General features: G+C 47.1%; 1 protein-coding gene across 2 annotated transcripts in view; it reads left to right on the forward strand.

Annotated features, from left to right (window-relative positions):
* EXOC6B (exocyst complex component 6B) overlaps positions 1-24,513 on the forward strand; it is a 395,920-nt gene that overhangs the window by 118,400 nt on the left and 253,007 nt on the right. For both annotated transcript variants that reach the window (XM_063925254.1, XM_063925260.1), the window contains exons 2-6: positions 133-298; positions 7,798-7,845; positions 9,220-9,310; positions 11,860-11,905; positions 14,129-14,333. In XM_063925254.1, coding sequence (XP_063781324.1) covers positions 133-298; positions 7,798-7,845; positions 9,220-9,310; positions 11,860-11,905; positions 14,129-14,333 — 556 coding nt within the window. The remainder of the gene's footprint in view (positions 1-132; positions 299-7,797; positions 7,846-9,219; positions 9,311-11,859; positions 11,906-14,128; positions 14,334-24,513) is intronic.

Genomic DNA, 24,513 nt, shown 5'->3' on the forward strand with positions numbered 1-24,513 from the left:
ATATAATACCTTCTAAAGGATATACGTCTAATGTGACACGTGCCACACATACGATGGACCCCTCATTAATGGAGAGCCCTCCTTGGACAGAGCAGCCCGTGACTTACTCCTCCCCGTCTCTTCTTCTTGTAGGTCTGTATACGATGGAGAAGAGCACAGCCACTTCATGGACAAGCTGGAGGTGCGGATCCGGAACCATGACCGCGAGATTGAGAAGATGTGTAATTTTCACTATCAGGGGTTTGTGGATTCTATCACCGAGCTGCTGAAAGTGAGGGGGGAAGCGGAGAACCTGAAGGTAAGGAGAGGCTTGCAGTAACATCATTGTGTCTCATCGGTTCTGTGCTGTAGAAGTTTGTACGGTTCCTCTCCTCAGTTCACTTTTCAGTTGGGTACCGTGTCCAAGACTTTCCTCCGTTTGAGTTTGTACTTCCCATATATAAACTATCTGCAAACAAATCTGTCTGAGATGAAATGATGCCTTGCTCCCCTTGTCCATATTATATCAGCTGTCTTTTCTCCCAGTACCGCCACTAGCTTTCTGAGAGTGTTTAGTAGCTCTTCCTGTGTCCTCAATGGCTAATCTGAATCGGTGACCGGTTAGTTGATGATGTCTCCGCTCCTGAATTCATACCATTGAATGCATTTATTTTTCTGATCAAATGTCTTTCTAAAGTAAAGCGGCTTCGTGTATAACTTGCTGCTACAACAGGAAGCCCGTATAACTGTCAGAGTCCTGCGAGGTAAGTGTGTGCACCGGTCTGGTGGTCATCTGTGCTGGCACCCCAGCATCGCAGGGAGTACCGGACAGTCTGATCCTTCCTGCAGCCGCAGTGTGCCTCTCACTGTAGCGGAGGAACCACAAGGACACTCTAGACCTGAAACCTTATCCCGCTGCTTGCTGAGAGACTCATTATCATTAGTCAGAGCAATTAGGGAAAATCCACATTCCCTTACACTTTATTCTAGGGGTAAGGAAATATGTAGGGACTGGGGGCATCTGCTGACCGTAGTGCCTCGTGGCTCCCCAGCCACAGCTATTTCTGTCCGTAGGGAACAGCGTGCTATTGTTGTGTGGTATGCTGGAGACCAGGCCCTGTATGGGTGAAATTAGCCTGTTTACCCGCTGTGGTTTCAGAGCTTACGTTCCATTACGCTTGTTCCTTCCGGGGCTTTTGTGCAGAATCAAAGGTAACAAATTATGCTGGCTGTATATCTTACTTTAGAAGAGTAGATGGTTGTTCTTAATGATAGATTGCTTTATTGTGGTGTTCTCTATGATCTCCGTATTTCAGCAGACGTATTGTACAGGTGTTCTGATGTATGCGGGGTCAGAGAAGCTACTAAAGGCCAAACGTGACCTCTCAGCAGCGTTTTCCACTCTGACATGACTTTTCCTATTTGCAGTACCCCCCTGCATGTTTGATTGTCCGATACATCCCCTGCACCAGGCACAAGCTGGCACAGAGCATAACGAGCTTGCAGTACTTTTTAGTGCAAGACAAATGCATCTTACATCTACACAACAAGAGGAGATCAGACCCTTTATGATGAACAGTTTCACACCGCTAATGTGAATGAAACACACCGTTGTCTCTGCTGTGTGGTTCTCATGCTTAGAAGTAGTAGTGTTATCTCTACCTACATCTGCACAGTAACACTGTTATTACATTTTCTCTTATGACCTAGAGGATGCTTGGATCCACATTAGTACCATGGGGTATAGATGGGTCCACTAAGAGCCACTGGCACTTTAAGAGTTTGAGAGTGTGGGCTGGCTCCTCCCTCTATGCCCCTCCTACCAGACTCTGTTTAGAAAATGTGCCCGGAGGAGCCGGTCACAGCTAGGGGAGCTTCATAGGAGTTTTTCTAGTTTTATTATTTTTCTTAGAGCTAGGCACAGGCAGGCTGCTGGCAACAACCTCCCTGCTTCGTGGGACTTAGGGGGTGAGTAGTCTCCGCCCTGAGGGGTTAAGGGCCACTATCTCCCCTGACAGGACATTGAGCTCCTGAGGGTGATGATCGTTAGCCGCCCGAGGTGACCTCTCACTCCCGCAGCATGCTGCCACCCCCTAACAGAGCCAGAAGATTCCAGTGGTGAGTGTATCACCGGCGACCCGACAAGCGGGGAGCTGGTGTGAATGGCGGAAAAAGGGTAGGAGCGCAGTATTAACTGCGCTCCGGAGAGCTCAGCGGTACACTGTGCGGCGCTATGAGGGGCACCCTGAGCCAGCGAGAGTACCCTACACTGGTCACTCAAGGCTGTCAGGGACCTCGGTAACGCTGCTAGCCCCTACCTCAGGCCAGTATAAAGATTTGAAAGCGGGAAGACGTGCCATGTTCAAGGGGCAGAACTTCTCCTCAGAGCGGATCCAGCGCCGTTTTCTCCCTGCAGATACACCTACAGCGACGCTGACAGGGAGTGCTGTCCCTCCACACGACTCCAGCTATCCTGTGTGGTACCAGGGGGTTGTAGAAGGGGGGGGGGGAGGGGCTCTAAATGACTGTGTAGTCTTTTAAGGGTACACAGTCAGCGCCAGGTATTTGGTTTATATCTATCTATTGAAGCGCTGTGTGTGTGCTGGCTCCAAGTTCTGTGTTTCTCTGAAGGAACTTGGGGGGAAAACCGTGTCTGACATTTTCCTGTGTGTGTGGGGGTGTATGTTCTCTCACATAGCCATGTCCAGGAACTCTGTGTCTTAAGCTGCAGAGGAGGTTTCTTCTCCAGAGAAATCCATTCCATGTACCCAGGAATGTAATGTCTTGTCTCAGGCTTCTATATCTGAGCCAGAATGGCTGACTTCAATTAAGGGAATGATCTCTCAGATTTATACTATTCCTTCTAAATCCCCTAGCATATACCCAAAGAAATGTGCACTTGCACAGATTGTGCAAGCCTACACAGATACAGACTCTGACACGGCAGACGGTGATGGGGATGTGCTGAGGGGGACAGCATCCCTTGCAAACGGGGTGCAGCTCATGATTGAGGACATTAGGGATGTGTTACACATTACTGACACACCACCTGAGCAGTTTGAGGAGGCTTACTTCACAGATAATAAGAAAGCCTCGCTAACCTTCCCTGCGTCTAAAGAATTACACGCTCTATTTGAAAAATCCTGGGAAAACCCGGAGATAAAATTCCAGATCCCATAAAGGATTTTGGTTGCTTTTGCCTTCCCTGAGGAGGATAGAAAAAAATGGGGAAACCTGTTTTACCTGTCCCTGGATCTACCGCGTTAAAAGAACCCGCTGATCGTAAAATTGACACTACGCTCAAATCCATATACACTGCTTCAGGAGTGGCGTTAAGGCCCACTATTGCCTGTGCATGGATTTCTAAAGCTATAGTAAAGTGGTCAGACACGTTACTAGAAGACTTAGATACAATGGATAGAAGTGGCATTGAACTGTTTTTACGTAACATACAGGATTCTGCGGGTTTCATGGTGGAGTCCATGAAGGACCTGGGTACGCTGAATGCAAGGATATCTTCCATGGCTGTCTCAGCTCGCAGGGGAATCTGCAATCCATTGGCGTAGCCAGACGCGGAATCCAGAAGAAGTGTGGAGAACCTCCCCTTCACAAGTCAGGCTCTGTTTGGGGAAGCATTGGCTGCGTGGATTTCCATGGCAACCGCGGGTAAGTCACCCTTTCTTCCCTCAACTACTCCTTCTACTAAGAAACCCTTTTCTTCATCTACATTGCAGTCCTTTCGTACCGGTAAGACGAAAAAGTCCATGCCTCCTTCCACCTTCTTTAGAGGTGGTCGGGCAAAATCCAAGAAGCCTGCACCTGCAGGTTCCCAGGACCAGAAGCCTGCTTCTGGTCCCTCTAAATCCTCAACATGACGGTGGTCCGCACATCCTTGAGAATGGGCTGGTGGGGGCGAGACTCAGACGTTTCAGCTACGTCTGGGTGTCGTCCGGCCTGGATCCCTGGATGCAGGATATTGTGTCCCAGGGATACAGACTGGAGTTTCAAAATCTCCCGCCTCACCGATTCTTCCAATCAGGCTTGCCGGCTTTACTGACAGAAAGGGCTATCCAACAGGAAGCCATCCAAAAATTGGAAAGGTCAGTGGTCATTGTTCCAGTTCTACCTCATATGCAACACAAGGATTACTATTCAAACCTTTTCGTGGTACCGAAACCGAATGGTTCGGTCAGACCAATTTTGAACTTGAAATCGTTAAACCCTTATCTGACGGAGTTCATATTCAAAATGGAGTTTCTGAGAGCGGTGATCTCATGTCTGGAGGAGGGAGAGTTTCTGGTATCCCTAGATATTAAGGATGCGTACCTCCACATTCCGATTTGGCAGCCGCATCAGGCTTATCTCAGATTTGCTTTGTTAGACAATCACTATCCGTTCCAGGCACTGCCGTTCGGTCTCTCCACGGCAACAAGGGTGTTCACCAAGGTGATGGCAGAGATGATGGTTCTCTTCCGCAGACAGGGAGTGAACATAATTCCATATCTGTCCGATTTGCTGATAAAGGCATCGTCCAGGGAGAAGTTGTTGCAGTCCATTGCTCTCACGACTCATCTGCTCAGGGAACATGGTTGGATCCTGAACCTTCCAAAGTCACATTTGGAGCTGACGAAGAGATTGTCTTTCCTGGGGATGATTTTTGACACGGAAGTGCAGAGGGTGTTTCTACCGGTGGAAATAGCATTGGTGATGCAATCAATGATCCGGGATGTCTTGAAGCCTACCCGGGTATCGGTTCATCAGTGCATTTGCCTTCTGGGGAAGATGGTTTCCTCCTACGAGGCTCTACAGTACGGAAGATTTCATGCACTGTCTTTCCAACTGGATCTCCTGGACAAGTGGTCAGTATCTCGCCTACATATGCACCAGCGGATACGTCTGTCGCCAAAAGCAAGGATTTCACTCCTCTGGTGGCTGCAAATGCCTCCCCTTCTGTAGGGCTGCAGGTTCGGGGTTCAGAACTGGATCCTTCTAACCACGGATGCAAGTCTCAGGGGTTGGGGCGCAGTCACTCAATGGGAAACCTTCCAAGGAAGGTGGTTAAGTCTGGAATCCATTCTCCGATAAACTTCTGGAACTCAGAGCCGTATACAACTGTCTTCTACAAGCAGCACATCTTCTGCAAAATCAGGTCATTCAAGTACAGTTGGACAATGTGACGCCGGTGGCCTACATAAACCGACGGGGAGGAACAAAGAGCAGAGCTGCTATGTCAGAAGTAACAAGAATCCTCCTCTGGGCAGGAAAGCACGCAGTGGCGCTGTCAGCAATCTTCCTTCCAGGATTGGACAACTGGGAAGCAGACTTCCTCAGCATGCACGATCTCCATCCAGGAGAATGGGGCCTCCATCCGCAGGTGTTCACAGAGGTGACCAGTCTTTGGGGCGTGCCTCAAATAGACATGATGGCCTCACGTCTCAACAAGAAACTTTGGAGATACTGTTCCAGGTCGAGAGACCCACAAGCAGTGGCGGTGGATGCCCTGGTAACACCGTGGGTGTTCAAGTCAGTGTATGTGTTCCCTCCACTTCCTCTCATTCCAAGAGTTCTAAAATTCATAAAGAGAACAAGTGTTCAGGCAATTCTCATTGCTCCGGACTGGCCAAGGAGAGCTTGGTACGCGGATCTTCTGGACTTACTGCTGGAAGATCCGAGGCCTCTTCCTCTTTGCGAGGATCTTCTGCAACAGGGGCCGCTCGCTTATCAAGACTTACCGCGGCTACGTTTGACTGCATGTAGGTTGAACGCCAGATCTTAGCCCGGAAGGGTATTCCGAGCAAGGTTTTTCCTACCCTGATACAGGCTAGGAAAGGAGTAACGTCTAAACATTACCATCGCATTTGGAAAAAATGTGTCTTGGTGTGAATCCAAGAGGTTTCCTGCGGTGGAGATTAAACTTGGACGATTTCTCCTCTTCCTCCAAGCTGGTGTGGATATGGGCCTGAGATTAGGTTCCGTAAAGGTCCAGATTTCGACCCTATCCATTTTCTTCCAGAAACAGTTGGCTGCCCTCCCTGAGGTTCAGACCTTTTTGAAGGGAGTTCAGCACATCTAACCTCCCTTTGTGCTGCCTATGGCGCCCTGGGATCTTAACCTGGTGTTGCAGTTTCTCCAGTCGGACTGGTTTGAGCCTCTACAGGAGGTTGAGGTCAAGTATCTCACGTGGAAGGCTGTCACTTTGTTTGCCTTGGCTTCTGCTAGATGTGCGTCGGAGTTGGGGGCTTTGTCATGTAAAAGCCCATACTTGATCTTCCATGAAGATAGAGCTGAGCTCCGGACACGTCCACAGTTCCTTCCGAAGGTTGTGTCGGCATTTCATATCAATCAGCCTATTGTGCCAGTTGCTACTGACACCTCGGTTTCATCAAAGTCCTTGGATGTTTTAAGGGCTCTGAAAATCTATGTGAAGAGGACTGCTCGTCACAGAAAATCGGACTCTCTGTCCTGTATGAGCCCAAGAAACTTGTGTTTCCTGCTTCTAAGCAGAAAATCTCTCGCTGGATCAGGTTCACTATACAGCATGCGTATTCTACGGTGGGATTGCCGTGTCCTACGTCTGTTAAGGCCCACTCTACTCGTAAGGTGGGATCTTCCTGGGCGGCTGCCCGGGGTGTCTCGGCTTTACAGCTTTGCTGAGCGGCTACTTGGTCGGGGTCGAACACGTTTGCAAAGTTGTACAAGTTCGATACTTTGGCCTCTGAGGACCTGATGTTTGGTCAATCAGTTCTGCAGGAGCCCCTGCGCTCTCTCTCCCGTTCTGGGAGCTTTGGTACATCCCCATGGTACTAATGTGGACCCCAGCATCCTCTAGGACATAAGAGAAAATAGGATTTTAATTACCTACCAGTAAATCCTTTTCTCGTGGTCCGTAGAGGATGCTGGGCACCCACCCAACGCTTCGTTATCCTGCAGTGGTTACTTGGTCAGTACTACTTTGTTGTTCGTTATGTACTGCGTTGTTATTTGGTTCAGTAATGTTATTCAGCTGTTGCTGTGTTTCAAGCTGTTTGTTTTGCCTTGTTTGTGTGAGCTGGTGTGAATTTCGCCACTGTCTGTGTAAAATCCTTCTCTCGAAGTTGTCTGTCTCCTCGGGCACCGTTTCTAGACTGTCTGGTAGGAGGGGCATAGAGGGAGGAGCCAGCCCACACTATTAAACTCTTAAAGTGCCAGTGGCTCCTAGTGGACCCGTCTAGACCCCATGGTACTAATGTGGACCCCAGCATCTTCTACAGACTTTGAGAAAAGGATTTACTGGTAGGTAATTAAAATCCTGTTATCGCACAAATATTGGATTGTTCAGACATGTCAGAAAGTTTGCTCAGCCACACAGGACCATTTTACATGGATACACCCACAGGAACTATACAATGTGGTCATATCACTGCATCTTTTAGTACAATAGCTGTGCCTTTAAAATGAAAACTCCAATCCCATGTTTTTCTATAAATAGCAATTTAAGTCCCTTTTTTATGCATGTATTTAACGTGTAATTTTTTTTTGTTTTTTTTAGCTGTCATCCTACAAATCATTATCTGTTTTTCAAAATCTCTCTGGAGGGTGGGCCAGTATGGCAGTCGGTTACACACAGACTCTGATTTGTAGCTTTTCTCATATGAGGATAGTAGGGAAGGGGGCAGGATGTCACAGCACCCAGAGCCTCTGCTTCCTAATCAGGTGTTATTCTTTTCTTACACATGATGTGGCGTGGTGCTGGTTGTGAGGAGCGATGAGAAATGTGCTCTATATGGCTTATCTGTTCGTAAGTACGTGGTTCTAAGTCGTGTCTTCATTCTGTTTCAGAACAAGGTCACTGACACTAACCGGACACTGCAGCTGGAGGGGTCAGAGGTAAGTCCTGTCTGCAGTCCCATGTATATAGGAGGTGGTATGTCATGTCAGCAGTGATGTCAGATGTACTGCTTGTGTCACCATTTGTACAATGCATACCAATGCTGGTAAGTTACAGCCCATTCATGCTGTGTCATCAGCCATTCATTTGTAAAGCGACCTTATTTGGCATTTAAAATTCAGTGCGTATGGGATTCTTAAATCTGATATTGGGGGCTTCTGCGTGTTAGCTGAATGATGATTGCTGAGGTCGCTGCTGGCAGGATTTGGGCTGTCTCGCCTGGTCACTGGGTGGGATGGGGTGGAGCTGGGTCGCTGGTAGGGGTTGGTCTGTCTTTGCAGGGTCACTGGGTGGGGTGGAGTGGTGTCGCAAAGGTCGTTGGCAGTAGTCGGACTGTCTTGCAAGGTCACGAGGTGGTTTGGGGACTGGCCTGCTAGGTCACTGGACGGGGTTGGGATGATTTGCTAGGTCACTGAGTGAGGCTGGCTTGCTAGGTCACTGGGCTTGGGTGGTGCTGACTTGATATGTCACTGGGCCGGGTGGGGCTGGCTTGCTAGGTTACTGGACGGGGTGGGGATGATTTGCTAGGTTACTGGACGGGGTGGGGATGATTTGCTAGGTTACTGGACGGGGTGGGGATGATTTGCTAGGTTACTGAGTGGGGCTGGCTTGCTAGGTCACTGGGGCCGCGTGGTGCTGACTTCATATGTCACTGGGCAGGGTGGGTCAGGCTTGCTATGTTATTGTATAGGGCTGGCTTGCTAGGTTAGGTTACTGTGCGGGGTGGGGCTGGCTTGCTAGGTTACTGTGCGGGGTGGGGCTGGCTTGCTAGGTTACTGTGCGGGGTGGGGCTGGCTTGCTAGGTTACTGGGCAGGGCTGGCTTGCTAGGTTACTGGGCGGGGCTGGCTTGCTAGGCCACGGGGCGGGGCTGGCTTGCTCGGCCACTGGGCGGGGTGGGGCTGGCTTGCTAGGCCACTGCTGGGCGGGGTGGTGCTAGTTTGCTATGGGGCGGGGCTGGCTTGCTAGGCCACGGGGCGGGGCTGGCTTGCTAGGCCGCGGGGCTGGCTTGCTAGGCCACGGGGCGGGGCTGGCTTGCTAGGCCACGGGGCGGGGCTGGCTTGCTAGGCCACTGGTGCAGGGTAGAGAAGGATGATAAGTAAAACACAGAAACCTGAAGAGACTGGAGGCAGTGATACAGGTCAGCTCTCTGTTTGTGACTGAACACTGATATACATGATATACTGTAACTCTTTGTTTTATGGCTGACTAACAGCAGCAATGTGTATATTTTAGTTGTGTGTGCCTGTGTAGTAATTGCAGCACTGTGGGCATGTTACAGCCTGTGTAACAGTGTGTTGTTTTGTGCATCTAGTTATTGTCCAGCATGAAGGAGCTGCAGCAGTGCCGCATTCAGCAGAGGAACATCACAGCTACGGTGGAGAAGCTCAGCCTGTGCCTACCCGGTAAGTGCCGGTTCAGCTGGTGCTGGACTATTCCTTCTTCTCTGTAATAGTCCTGGGATTGGTGTACCTCCCAGAGAGGCTTCCAGCACTGAAAGATAATAGTAGGAGAAGGAGTTATCATTTTATTTATATAGTCTCTCTAAGAAGTGCTACTAAACCCATATAAGGCGAAATCCATGTAGTAATATTACTAAGAATAGAGTGTATAAGGGACCAGTCTATAGGCCTCTGGCATTAGTGTGTACAGGGCTGGCCTATAGGCTGCTGACATTACAGTGTATAAGGGACATGCCTATAGGCTGCTGACATTACAGGGTATAAGGGACATGCCTATAGGCTGCTGACATTACAGGGTATAAGGGACATGCCTGCCTATAGGCTGCTGACATTACAGTGTATAAGGGACATGCCTATAGGCTGCTGACATTACAGGGTATAAGGGACATGCCTATAGGCTGCTGACATTACAGGGTATAAGGGACACGTCTATAGCCTGCTGACATTACAGTGTATAAGGGACATGCCTATAGGCTGCTGACATTACAGGGTGTAAGGGACATGCCTATAGGTTACTGACATTACAGGGTATAAGGGACACGTCTATAGCCTGCTGACATTACAGTGTATAAGGGACATGCCTATAGGCTGCTGACATTACAGGGTATAAGGGACATGCCTATACGCTGCTGACATTACAGGGTATAAGGGACATGCCTATAGGTTGCTGACATTACAGGGTATAAGGGACACGTCTATAGGCTGCTGATATTACAGGGTATAAAGGACATGCCTATAGGCTGCTGACATTACAGGGTATAAGGGACATGCCTGCCTATAGGCTGCTGACATTACAGGGTATAAGGGACATGTCTATAGGCTGCTGACATTACAGGGTATAAGGGACATGCCTATAGGCTGCTGACATTACAGGGTATAAGGGACATGCCTGCCTATAGGCTGCTGACATTACAGTGTATAAGGGACATGCCTATAGGCTGCTGACATTACAGGGTATAAGGGACATGCCTATAGGCTGCTGACATTACAGGGTATAAGGGACATGCCTATAGGCTGCTGACATTACAGGGTATAAGGGACATGCCTATAGGCTGCTGACATTACAGGGTATAAGGGACATGCCTGCCTATAGGCTGCTGACATTACAGTGTATAAGGAACATGCCTATAGGCTGCTGACATTACAGGGTATAAGGGACATGCCTATAGGCTGCTGACATTACAGGGTATAAGGGACATGCCTATAGGCTGCTGACATTACAGGGTATAAGGGACATGCCTGCCTATAGGCTGCTGACATTACAGGGTATAAGGGACATGCCTATAGGCTGCTGACATTACAGGGTATAAGGGACATGCCTGCCTATAGGCTGCTGACATTACAGGGTATAAGGGACACGTCTATAGGCTGCTGACATTACAGTGTATAAGGGACACGTCTATAGGCTGCTGACATTACAGTGTATAAGGGACATGCCTATAGGCTGCTGACATTACAGGGTATAAGGGACACGTCTATAGGCTGCTGACATTACAGGGTATAAGAGACATGCCTATAGGCTGCTGACATTACAGGGTATAAGGGACATGCCTATAGGCTGCTGACATTACAGGGTATAAGGGACACGTCTATAGGCTGCTGACATTACAGGGTATAAGGGACATGCCTATAGGCTGCTGACATTACAGGGTATAAGGGACATGCCTATAGGCTGCTGACATTACAGGGTATAAGGGACATGCCTATAGGCTGCTGACATTACAGGGTATAAGGGACATGCCTATAGGCTGCTGACATTACAGGGTATAAGGGACATGCCTGCCTATAGGCTGCTGACAATACAGGGTATAAGGGACACGTCTATAGGCTGCTGACATTACAGGGTATAAGGGACATGCCTATAGGCTGCTGACGTTACAGGGTATAAGGGACATGCCTATAGGCTACTGACGTTACAGGGTATAAGGGACATGCCTATAGGCTGCTGACGTTACAGGATATAAGGGACATGCCTATAGGCTACTGACGTTACAGGGTATAAGGGACATGCCTATAGGCTGCTGACATTACAGGGTATAAGGGACATGCCTATAGGCTGCTGACGTTACAGGGTATAAGGGACATGCCTATAGGCTACTGACGTTACAGGGTATAAGGGACATGCCTATAGGCTGCTGACGTTACAGGATATAAGGGACATGCCTATAGGCTACTGACGTTACAGGGTATAAGGGACATGCCTATAGGCTACTGACATTACAGGGTATAAGGGACATGCCTATAGGCTACTGACGTTACAGGGTATAAGGGACATATCACTATCTGTGCATTCTCCTGTGCTTGTTCCACAGCTGCTGTAATATTGCTGGTGTGTCTGCATTGCGTTTAGGGCCTTCAGCGGTAGCACACCCTGCACTCACAACTGTATACTGAAGGAGTGACCGCAGAACTGTTTCTGATTATTACATATTGTAGATTGTTTTACATGGATTCAGCTATAACTGATTTCTCTATTTATTTTCTTTCCTCAGTTCTGGAAATGTACACTAAATTACGGGTGCAGATGAAGACAAAAAGGTGTGTAAAAGCAGAAGTGTCCATATTTTTATTGACTGTATGAGGGAATTTCCGGAAGTATTATATATATAATATACGGTGTATATAAGAGAGGCACACACCGCTTCTGGTGGATGGCTAAGATATATTGAATTAAATAAATTTATTAACAAACACCATCTTTCAGTAGGATGTGACCACCAGATCGGCTTGTTGTCCCAGCTTACTTTCCATAGTTCCCGTTGTCATTTTATTTGCTGCCCCTGCTTTCCTTAGGGAAAAAAAACCTGCAGCTCCCACTTCTAAACTGCACAGATTGATTGTGATTGAAGTGATCCAGGGAAGACTGAGAGCAGGTCTCCTGGCCGGATGTAGGCTTAGTTAATAGTGATGTCAGATCTGTGTGTTGCCTTTCTGGACTGGATTTATCTGTTATGTTATCCATCATTTTACAGCTTTGGGGTCTGCACAGGTTATGATTTCACCTGACAACACAGTCCGATAAGGAGCAATGAGCGTGCGTTAGCATCAGGGAAGGGGGTTCCGCCAGCGTATACCTGCTTGGGAAAGGGGAGGGTGTAACTTCCTGCGGCCAATCCTTCATTAGCATTCATTGATCTTGTATGAGTTACAGTCAGCACAATTCTGATTGGGCTATTACCAGGTGTTGAGCACGCCGGCTGTTCCTTGCTCATGGAACAGGTCAGTACGGGGGGTGTCTGATACACCAGTGACCGGCGTTTGTATGTAATAAGTAGCGGGTGGTGTAGCAGCTGATCTGAGGAATCCCCAGGCAATGTCGGCGGTGTGCGATCTGCTTCAGCTTCAGGACCGCAGGGCCTTTTGTATCAAAACATCCCATCCATTGAAATCCTTCAACAAACACAGACGCTGCCAAATCAAACAATACAGTTCACGCAGTGGAAGCCTTGAATGGAGATTGCTGTTTTGAAGTCGATGTTTTAAAACCAGTGTAATCAGATCACACCTAATCTGCCCTGTCAGGCAGCTCGCTGCCATATTTACATTCCAAATGGTTTTAGGCTACTGTAAGGGACACCCTGTGCCAAAAGCCTTTCACTCACTGCTCGGGCGGCTTCTTTCAGCACCCTGCGCTTCATGTACACATGACTGCTCGGAGGGCCGCTCGCGGCTGCCACAGCCTCCTTCTCCTCCTGCTGTGACCGGCCCGTGATCTGTACACAGGCTCCTTCCCTATTGAAGCGCGAGTCTCGTGCAAACAGAGCCTACATGTTATTTCTGACCATTTAAAGAGGGGAAACAAACTCCATCCAACCACATAATCCAAAACAAATAATTAAACCATTTAAGGAGTAAAAAACAAACAAAAAAAAGCTAAACTAGAAAGGCGTCTGGTTTTACAAAATTAACCCCGTCCTCACTGTGGCCTGCCGTCAAAGCAAGTGAGCATTCAGTTCCTGCAGTTGATGTGTTGGAAGCAGAAAAAATGGCCCAGCGTAAGGAACTGAGCGACTTTGCACTAGGGCCATATTGTGATGACCAGACCAACATCTAGCCATCACAGTGGCAGATAAGCAGCGATCCGACCGGCCAAGCACGTCCTCCGCAGGCAGTGCACCAATCACAAACCTGTTTCTGTGACATGACGTTATCACCCCTCTGCAAATTGGTGATGAATCTCAGCTGCCGATGTGTCCTTTAGATGCAGAAACCTGATCACACTGCACCTCAATGTATGACCATGTTTCTACCAACCCCGCCACCTTACACATGTTCATATTATGACTGATATCAGGTCTAATGGCTGTGAGGGGAAGCAGTGGTCTCTTGCTCTGGCCTGGCGGGGGATTAGGATGAAAAAGAGAATATAGAGAATATTACACAAAGTGAGAGGTCTTGTTTCTTGTTACCTTACTTACTAAACGTCCCGTGTACATATATTTTTATAATAAAAAATAATAATAATAATAAAAAAAAACCCAAATATATATAGATATATATATATATATATATATATATATATATATAGATATATATATATATATATATATATATATATATATAGATATATATATATATATATATAGATATATATATATATATATATATATATATATAGATATAGATAGATTTTATTTTTTATTTGCTCGGTAGAATGCATGTCTGGCTGGGTGATGAGCGGGGTGATAGGATGTGTAATATGTTAGGAAAGGTGGATTTGTCTCATGAGCAGAATGATTGATTGTGTTTTGCACTCTGCAGACATTACCCTGCGCTGAAGACCTTGGAGCAGCTGGAACACACTTACCTGCCGCAGGTCAGTCACTACCGCTTCTGCCAGGTGATGGTGGACAACATCCCCAAACTACGGGAGGAGATAAAGGAGGTTTCCATGTCTGATCTGAAGGATTTCCTGGAGAGCATCCGCAAGCACTCGGAGAGGATCGGGGAGTTTGCCATGAAGCAGGTAAGGCTGATACTAGACTAGAAAAAAACAAAACCCCAGCACAGTGCAGAGAGGCCAGCATAGAGAGGGGCCAGCATAGAGAGGGGCCAGCATAGAGAGGGGCCAGCATAGAGAGGGGCCAGCATAGAGAGGGGCCAGCATAGAGAGGGGCCAGCATAGAGAGGGGCCAGCATAGAGAGGGGCCAGCATAGAGAGGGGCCAGCATAGAGAGGGGCCAGGCCAGCATAGAGAGAGGCCAGCATAGAGAGAGGCCAGGCCAGCACAGAGAGAGGCCAGCACAGAGAGACTTCCATTCTACCTGATAATAGCAATGCAGAGATCTCAGTTGCATACATACCCTATATGGTAAGCCTCCAGGTCACTGCAAGGCCTCTCTGTTCTGGTGATCCTAACTCTACATGATAATAGCACCTACTTTGGTTCATATATTTATGCATCTCCTATCAGAGCTAACGTAACCAGAAGAACCAAAGATCCTCCTCTATGGCACTACAAGGATCAGCATACCCTCCAACTACTGATCCCATCCATACCCACAGGACAATGGTACACTGCAGACTTAGCCAGCTCTCTTGCCTGTGGGGCTGACAATCACAGGGGCCTAAGTAGATTACACTGGTAAAAATGAATCCCCTCAGGTTACTGCGTAACTGATTGTGTGTTGCTGATACTTGTAGATCAGCGATGCCCTGTTCTCTGTCTGCTCCATCCAGGAGAAGAACCAGCTTACTGATATACCTGCCCAGGTGGACTGGCTCATGGTCTTCTAGCCCCCACATTACACGTATTGTCCTGGCTACAGACCATCATCCAGTGACTCCAGTTTCCATGACAGTCAGTGGTTCCTGCTCCTGTGTGTTATGTTAGAGTGGGGCTGTGATCTGGGGAAATAATAGCTGGTGTGTTGGGTGAGGCTGGGTCCTGATGACTCATTGTTCCTATCGGTTCCAGGTGCGCAATTCCAAATCGCCCACCACTGTTATATAACGGTGGCATCAGATCGGCTGTTTTCAGTGCACAGATGCATAATTAAGATTTTCATAACTACTTTGGTTAATTGATATCATTATGCTGGGAGTGGTCCTGTTACCTGGAATAGGACGCTGGCTGTAGTAAACGGTCACACACGCTGTGATGCTGTTTGTATGTTTTTGCACACTGATATTTGATATCGTTTATAGTGTTACCATTGTGAATATCCAAACCCTCAACAGATCTGCTTAGTGGCAGCACCAGTGTATTATGAGGCTTTCACAGGTGATTTCAGGCAAAAGTCTTATTGTAGGTGACAGTAGTTATTGCATTAACTCTTCTAACACCCAGCATGTTGAATCTATGAAGACAAAGTCACTTTAAGAGAAGTGACCCTTTAAATGGCCTCAGCTTACAGGAGAGCCAAACGCACAACTGAAATGTTCCAATCTGAATAATGAATGTGAGATGTGCTATTCTAAACTAAATAAATATGTGGGTGATAGTATTCTCTCCTTCCTAATCTCAAATGGCAAAAACCATTTCCCATTACTTGCAGTTGTTCGTGTTTAAGGAGTTGTGACGTCCTTAGCCTGTTACCCCCTACACAAGCTGCGGCCTCACTGCCCCTTGTGTGTATCCACCTCTTAGTACAGAACGGGTTCAGTATGATTTACCGACGGTCGTGGCGCCGGCCGTCAGTATACCGTCAATGGCATCGGGGCGAGCGCAAAGAGTCCCCTTGTGGTCTCGTTGCTCTCGCCAAGCTGCGGACTAGGTGGCTTGCTGCACTCGCCACAGGTTCTAGTCCCATTCTATGTGCGTCATGGACATCCACGAGTGTGAATAGCCCATGTGAGCCAAGATTGCGGCCATCGATATTGTCGGCAGTCGGGTTTCCGGCGTCTGTATCCTGACCGCCATGATCCTGAGTACCGTCAAATTAACTGCATCCCTACATAAGCTTTCTGTTGTGTAGCTTGACAAATCGTTTTGCCATGGATGGTAGAGTGGTGAACTTCATATATTAATATTTGTTACCTAGGAGGCTGCAAGCCCGCCTCAAAAATCTCAGGTTTTTGCACTGCCTGCTAACCACATGCTTTTAAACAACTTTTTAAGACTGCAACTATGAGTATGTCTGGTTTGTTATAATGAAGAGTAAAACCTAGTTTCAGGGGTATTTTTCTGTTGTCACGTTGATGCCCCCATTTTATCACGTTCATGTCCGTAGCTGCATTCATTGTTTTAAATGACTTTTGAATCTGCTTTTATTAACGTGAACATAGAACGTATACATGTAATGGACAAATTGCTTAAATTTTTCTCCCCGATCACTTGGATTAACCCAGCAACAAGGGGCATTGATGGAGTCACACGAGGAGCTCCGCTTGCATGCACTGTGGCCGGCTCTGCTCATTTTCATCATAGCTGGAACATTTCTGACATATTTTCCTTGCTGCTGAGAGAACATTGTGTCTGCTGCTGGCTTTAGGGGCTGACAAGCTCCTTGCAGAATCTGTATGAAGCTGTGCCGCTCTAAATTGGACAGGCCATCACCTTCCCCGTAAGCCATTGGCAGCGTTTCTGTAGTGCCTGGCACACCGCATGTCATCTCAGGCAGGGTGGCAGTGAGGAGAGGCCTTGTACAACGTCAGGGTGTGAATGAACCAGACTGAAGCCAAGAATAACCCAGGCCGTTATCGCTTACATGGAGCAGGCTGCAGCTTAGTGCGTCCGCAGTCAGTTGTGTGACATAACCTGTCAGTGTGGGCTTAGCAGCAATCTCCCGGAAACCAGCAGTTCTCCGCCTTATCATTTATTTATTGTTTCAGCTTTCTCATACTTTCGTTGGCCGAGAAGAGAGTTTTCTGGTCCAGATGTAAGTGCTGCGGGTGTAAAAGGTTTAGTGTTCCGTGCGAAATCGAGAACATAACAATCGGCGTAGATTAACCCGGTAATTGGCTGGGGTTTGAGGTGTTATGTGTACTCCCTGATGATCTCTGATTTCATGGGTCGGATGTGGGGAGGGGTGTCCTTCTTTTATCCAGAGATCAGTTGTTACCACCTGTCAGGTACACTCTGAAGTCTTGCGGAGTGTCAGGTTGTGCCACGTATTCGAGGAACTTTGTGTTTTACCGACATCTTTCGTTAAAAGGCTATCGCACATTATTATGTCCAGGGTTCTAAGCTTCAACTTGGTAATGATTTTGTCAAATTGTTGGCAGCGCCTGAAGATCTGTTGTTCATTACTGCAGACAAGAGGGCGGCTTATAGTTCGCCGGCAATACATGCTGGCTGTGGAAAGGACCGCTGGAATTCCTCGTGACCTGGCCTCAAAGCGAGAGGTACGATGTGACTTTATCTTTGCACGCTGCGTGCGATCGCTGATCTGACTGTAGAATCCCCTTGTCCAATGCGCAGGGGTGTGTGCTCAGGGCTTGCTCACACACATGCTGGTGTAAGGAGTAATGGCGTCAATGAGTAGTGTGTTTTTCCATGCAACGTTCGTGCTTTGCGCCTTTACCAACAATACAATCGCACGGCGTGAGCTTTAGGTTGTGCTACCCAGTGAATTGTCAGTGTTTAGCGCAGTTTCTGCACTAATACCTAAACAGCGTCACACGTCGCCAAATAGCGCTTATAGATTCAAATCTGGTTCCAACCTGGCAGCTGTTGGGTCCAGTGTTTTGTGCACGGAACATTTTCCCCCATCTGTTGCGGAACCTTAGTGTTTTTTTTTTTGTCTGTGTCCATGCAGTTTTTCAGGTACAGTTGTGGTTCTGTATGTCCCTGGTGTGGACAGCTGTAGGGCCGTGCCCAGTCTGACGACACAGTTCACTAGTCTTCTGTATTGTATGGTTTATGTTGCGCACACTGTATGCAGTCTCTTCCTGGACAGCTGTAGGGCCATGCGTGTACTGACGGTGCACTTGCCTTCATTATGGTATGACTAGCTGTATGCACAGACTGCGGCCATTCTCATCCTGCAGCCAGAGGAACGGCATTATTCCCCGCAGCGATCGGCCTAATCATGTGCTGGGCGAGTGGAATAGGCTCCATATGCCGAGTGCTTTCCTTTCATTTACACAGACCGACTTCTGGAGCTGTGTGGCCGTGTAGGCTATTTTATTGCCCCCCACCAGCTCACTAGAGGGGGTCTAGTAGCCCCAGACCTCAGTATTTCCATTGCTGTTGCTGGCTCATATGGAATGTGTTTATCCGCGGTATATTTTATGCTGAATTCCTTTCCGTGGGGTATGTGTAGCCCTTGATGTCCCCAGATGGGATGGGAGAAATCTGCGATATTCCTGTTTATTCCCGTCCTTCCCTTGGCTGCGTTACCTCCTATTCCACATGTCTAATATTTCTGTCATTAAACGGCATCCGGTCCCTGCTAATCATTGCACAACTTTTAATTGTTTTATCATTTACTCTGATTTATGTTTAGTTCTTCCCAAAGTGTATTTGTTTATGAGCTTCTTGTAATGGTCTGTAGTAACCGTACAGTGCCGTACACCTGCTTGCAGTGTGCTCTGTGGCTGCAGCCTCTATCCCTCCTGTATCCTGCATGTTGCCGATGCTGCGGCTTCCCCATCCTTTCCAGTAACCTAGAAGTTATTATACTAAGCTATACGCACCAATATAGAAATCGCATAACCATATTATGCGGCGATCTGAATGCACGGACAGGCCCTGACTGGATGGGTTGGGAAGGAACACTAGGCTCCTACGGATATGATAACCTGAATGATAAGTCTAAAGGGTCCCATACACTAGAGCGATAATGCCCGATCGGGCATTTTAGAGGTGTTCCCGAACCGATCCAATGTGCGTTCCCGTGAGCATCGGATCACATCCTCCAGATTGAGTGTGCTGCACATTCAATCTGGTCCGACCTGGGGGCATGGCTTGGGATCGCCAAGATATATTGTATGCAAATGGGCAGCATCCGAGGGTGATCGCCTGCGACCACCTCCAACATGAGATCGTTGTAGTGTATGGGGCCCTTTAGCTTAGTTACGTTTACCAGCTGCAACAATCTTGCAATATGTAACACCTGGTTCCAACAATTGCAAAACCATCACTTAACATGGTTTCCTAATAATGGAAGAGACAAAAGTCCGCTGGATTATTTCCAATAACGGTTTCAGAGCGACTTCCACAACGTATGAGCAATGTGTGGAGCATCAACTGCATCAGATCGTCATTTAGCGCCAAACACCTTAAAACCCCCCCACCAATTGTAGACTTTAACACAGAGGTTCTCAAACACGGTCCTCAAGGCACCCCAACGGTACAGGTTTTAAGATCATGCATGTTTGATCACACGTGACTTAATTAGTATTACAGTCAATGTGATTTAACCATCTGTGCTGATCCTTTGGTATACTTAAAACCTGGACTGTTGGGTTGTCTTGAGGACCTCGTATGAGAACCTCTGCTTTAGGAGAACTTTCTAATTCTGCTCAACAACTGGTTCATTCACCTATCGCCTAATGATGAGGTTAATCACAGCTGTACTGACAAAAGAACAGCAATAAGTAAGTCAGACAGACATGCCCAATAAACCGGAGGAAGATCAAATCATGGATCTCTAACAACATGTGTAACCATAAACTCTACCTGCCATTCAATAGACAAAGGACCAAACCACTCAAAGCAGATAAAGAAGCATGGTGGAAAGGAAAAGCCCAAGCAATGGAAGAGGCCAGTGGAAAGCGTGATCCAGGGCTGCTGTACAGCATATTACACAGCTGCAATGGAACATGTAGAACCCTCACCACAAACGTTGAATGGTCAACAGGTTAAATCAGCCAGCGGCAAACGTGAAAGATGGCAGGAACACTTTAACCACCTATAAAATTGCACCAGACCTGAAAACTTAGACCCTGGAAATCTTCAATATTGTAGTGACATACGGATAACCCCCCCCCCCCCCCCCAAATGCAGACTAAAGTAGACTGCAGGAGAGGCAGATATAACATGTGCAGAGAGAGTTAGATTTGGGTGGGTTATTTTGTTTCTGTGCAGGGTAAAAACTGGTTGCTTTATTTTTACACTACAATTTAGATTGCAGAGTGAAATCACCACACCCAAATCTAACTCTCTCTGCACATCTTATATCTGCCTCCCCTGCAGTGCACATGGTTTTGCCCAACTGCTAACAAATGTCCTGCTGCGATCAACTTGGAATTACCCCCATTATACTATGCTATACGTATGATGCCACATTATAGCTTACCTCATTTTATAGTATGCTATACGTACTGTACCATGCCTCATTATAGCCTACCTCATATTATACTATGCTATACACATAGCCTACCTCATATTATACTATGCTATACGTATGATGCCACATTATAGCCTACCTCATATTATACTATGCTATACGTATAGCCTACCTCATATTATACTATGCTATACACATAGCCTACCTCATATTATACTATGCTATACGTACTGTACCATGCCTCATTATAGCCTATCTCATATTATACTATGCTATACACATAGCCTACCTCATATTATACTATGCTATACGTATGATGCCACATTATAGCCTACCTCATATTATACTATGCTATACGTATAGCCTACCTCATATTATACTATGCTATACACATAGCCTACCTCATATTATACTATGCTATACGTATGATGCCACATTATAGCCTACCTCATATTATACTATGCTATACGTATAGCCTACCTCATATTATACTATGCTATACGTATAGCCTACCTCATATTATACTATGCTATGCGTATAGCCTACCTCATATTATGCTATGCTATACGTATAGCCTACCTCATATTATACTATGCTATACGTATGATGCCACATTATAGCCTACCTCATATTATACTATGCTATACGTATGATGCCACATTATAGCCTACCTCATATTATGCTATGCTATACGTATAGCCTACCTCATATTATACTATGCTATACGTATGATGCCACATTATAGCCTACCTTCTATTATACTATGCTATACACATAGCCTACCTCATATTATACTATGCTATACGTACTGTACCATGCCTCATTATAGCCTATCTCATATTATACTATGCTATACACATAGCCTACATCATATTATACTATGCTATACGTATGATGCCACATTATAGCCTACCTCATATTATACTATGCTATACGTATTGTACCATGCCTCATTATAGCCTACCTTCTATTATACTATGCTATACACTTAGGGGTATATGCAATTCACGGCGAATCGCGGCAAATTATCGCCGTTTTTTAATGCGACACAATTCGACAGGTGAATTCCGGCAGGTGGCTGCCGGAATTCACCATATTCAATGAAAAACGGATTCGACAGTCCCGCGGGCGAAAAACGGACGATTTGCCGGATTTTGCCGCGAATTAAAAAAACGGGTAAAACCGGGAAAAACCCGGAAAAAAATGGCGTGGTGTCCCCCCTCCAAAGCATAACCAGCCTCGGCCTCTTCGAGCTGGTCCTGGTTCTAAAAATGCGGGGACAAAATTGACATGGGATCCCCCGTATTTTTAAAACCAGCACCGGGCTCTGCGCTTGATGCTGGTGCAAAAAATACGGGGGACAAAGAGTAGGGGTCCCCCGTATTTTATACACCAGCATCGGGCTCCACTAGCTGGACAGATAATGCCACAGCCGGGGGTCACTTTTATACAGCGCCCTGCGGCCGTGGCATTAAATATCCAACTAGTCACCCCTGGCCGGGGTACCCTGGTGGAGTGGGGACCCCTTCAATCAAGGGGTCCCCAGCCACCCAAGGGCCAGGGGTGAAGCCCGAGGCTGTCCCCACCCATCCAAAGGCTGCGGATGGGAGGCTGATAGCCTTGAGTAAAATGACAGAATATTGTTTTTTCCAGTAGTACTACAAGTCCCAGCAAGCCTCCCCCGCAAGCTGTTACTTGGAGAACCACAAGTACCAGCATGCGGGAGAAAAACGGGCCCGCTGGTACCTGTAGTACTACTGGGAAAAAAATACCCAAATAAAAACAGGAGACACACACCGTGACAAGTACAACTTTATTACACACCGCCGACACACACATACTTACCTATGTTGACACGCCGACTGGCACAGTCTCCGACGATCCGAGGGTACCTGTTAAAAAATTATACTCACCTTCCAGCGTCCAGAGATAAATCCACGTCCAGAGTATAATCCAGGTACTTGGCAAAATAACAAAACGCAAAAACCCGTGCCAGCGGACTGAAAGGGGTCTCATGTTGACACATGAGACCCCTTTCCACGAATGCCGGGACACCACGTGACTCCGGTCACTGAGGTCCCTTCAGCCAATCATGAAGCGCTACTTCCGTGGCGCTCACCTGATTGGCTGTGCGCGTGTGACCTCAGACAGCGCATCGCAAAGCCTCTCCCATTACTTTCAATGGTGGGAACTTTGCCGTCAGCGGTGGGGTTACCCGCGGTCAGCCGCTGACCGGCGGGTGACCCCACCGCTAGCCGCAAAGTTCCCACCATTGAATATAATGGAGAGGCTTTGCGATGCGCTGTCAGCTCAGACGCGCACAGAGCCAATCAGCAGAGTGCAAGGACGTTGCGCTCGCTGATTGGCTTACGAGACCTTTCAGTGACAGCTGTCACGTAGAGGTCTCTGCATTCGGGGAAAGGGGTCTCATGTGTCAACATGGGACCCCTTTCAGTCCGCTGGCACGGGTTTTTGCGTTTTGTTATTTTGCCAAGTACCTGGATTATACTCTGGACGTGGATTTATCTCTGGACGCTGGAAGGTGAGTATAATTTTTTAACAGGTACCCTCGGATCGTCGGAGACTGTGGCAGTCGGCGTGTCAACATAGGTAAGTATGTGTGTGTCGGCAGTATGTAATAAAGTTGTACTTGTCACGGTGTGTGTGTCCTGTTTTTATTTGGGTATTTTTTTTCCAGTAGTACTACAGGTACCAGCGGGCCCGTTTTTCTCCCGCATGCTGGTACTTGTGGTTCTCCAAGTACCAGCTTGCGGGGGAGGCTTGCTGGGACTTGTAGTACTACTGGAAAAAACAATATTCTGACATTTTTCTCAAGGCTATCAGCCTCCCATCCGCAGCCCTTGGATGGGGGGGGGACAGCCTCGGGCTTCACCCCTGGCCCTTGGGTGGCTGGGGGGGGGGGACCCCTTGATTGAAGGGGTCCCCACTCCCCCAGGGTACCCCGGCCAGGGGTGACTAGTTGGATATTTAATGCCACGGCCGCAGGGCGCTGTATAAAAGTGACCCCCGGCTGTGGCATTATCTGTCCAGCTAGTGGAGCCCGATGCTGGTGTATAAAATACGGGGGACCCCTACTCTTTTTGTCCCCCGTATTTTTTGCACCAGCATCAGGCGCAGAGCCCGATGCTGGTTTTAAAAATACGGGGGAACCCCTGTCAATTTCCCCCCCGCATTTTTAGAACCAGGACCAGCTCGAAGAGCCCGAGGCTGGTTATGCTTTGGAGGGGGGACCCCACGCCATTTTTTTTCAGGGATTTTACCATTCCATCCAAAAAAAAATAAAAAAAATATTATTTTTAAAAATATATAAATAATACTTGTGCCTCCAAAAAAGACAAACCAAGTACCTAATCCCTTCTAATATAAATAGATACGATATTACCAAGAAAAAAAAACATAAAAAAAAGTTTTACATTTTTTTTTATTCGGTTCACCCTCCAAAGTGTGTCGGATTGAAAATGACGAGTTTACTGTCTAAAAGCACTGTTGTCGAATATCCAAACTTCCATTGAATAGACTTTGGTCGAATTGCAGCATGTGTATCATTGCAAAAAAGTCGAATTTGTCAAAAGTCGAATTTCAAAAAGTCGAATTTTGAAAGTCCGTCTTTTTGTCGGAAAGTACTGAATTGCATTGTCGATTTTTTTTTTTTTTGGCGAAAAATTCCCGAAATTCGACAATTTCGGGAATTCGACCGCAATTGCATATACCCCATTGCCTACCTCATATTATACTATGCTATACGTACTGTACCATGCCTCATTATAGCCTATCTCCTATTATACTATGCTATACACATACCCTACATCATATTATACTATGCTATACGTATGATGCCACATTATAGCCTACCTCATATTATACTATGCTATACGTATAGCCTACCTCATATTATACTATGCTATGCGTATAGCCTACCTCATATTATGCTATGCTATACGTATAGCATAG

Source organism: Pseudophryne corroboree, chromosome 1 (genome assembly GCF_028390025.1).
Source record: "Pseudophryne corroboree isolate aPseCor3 chromosome 1, aPseCor3.hap2, whole genome shotgun sequence".
In the NCBI taxonomy this organism is placed as follows: Eukaryota; Metazoa; Chordata; class Amphibia; order Anura; family Myobatrachidae; genus Pseudophryne; species Pseudophryne corroboree.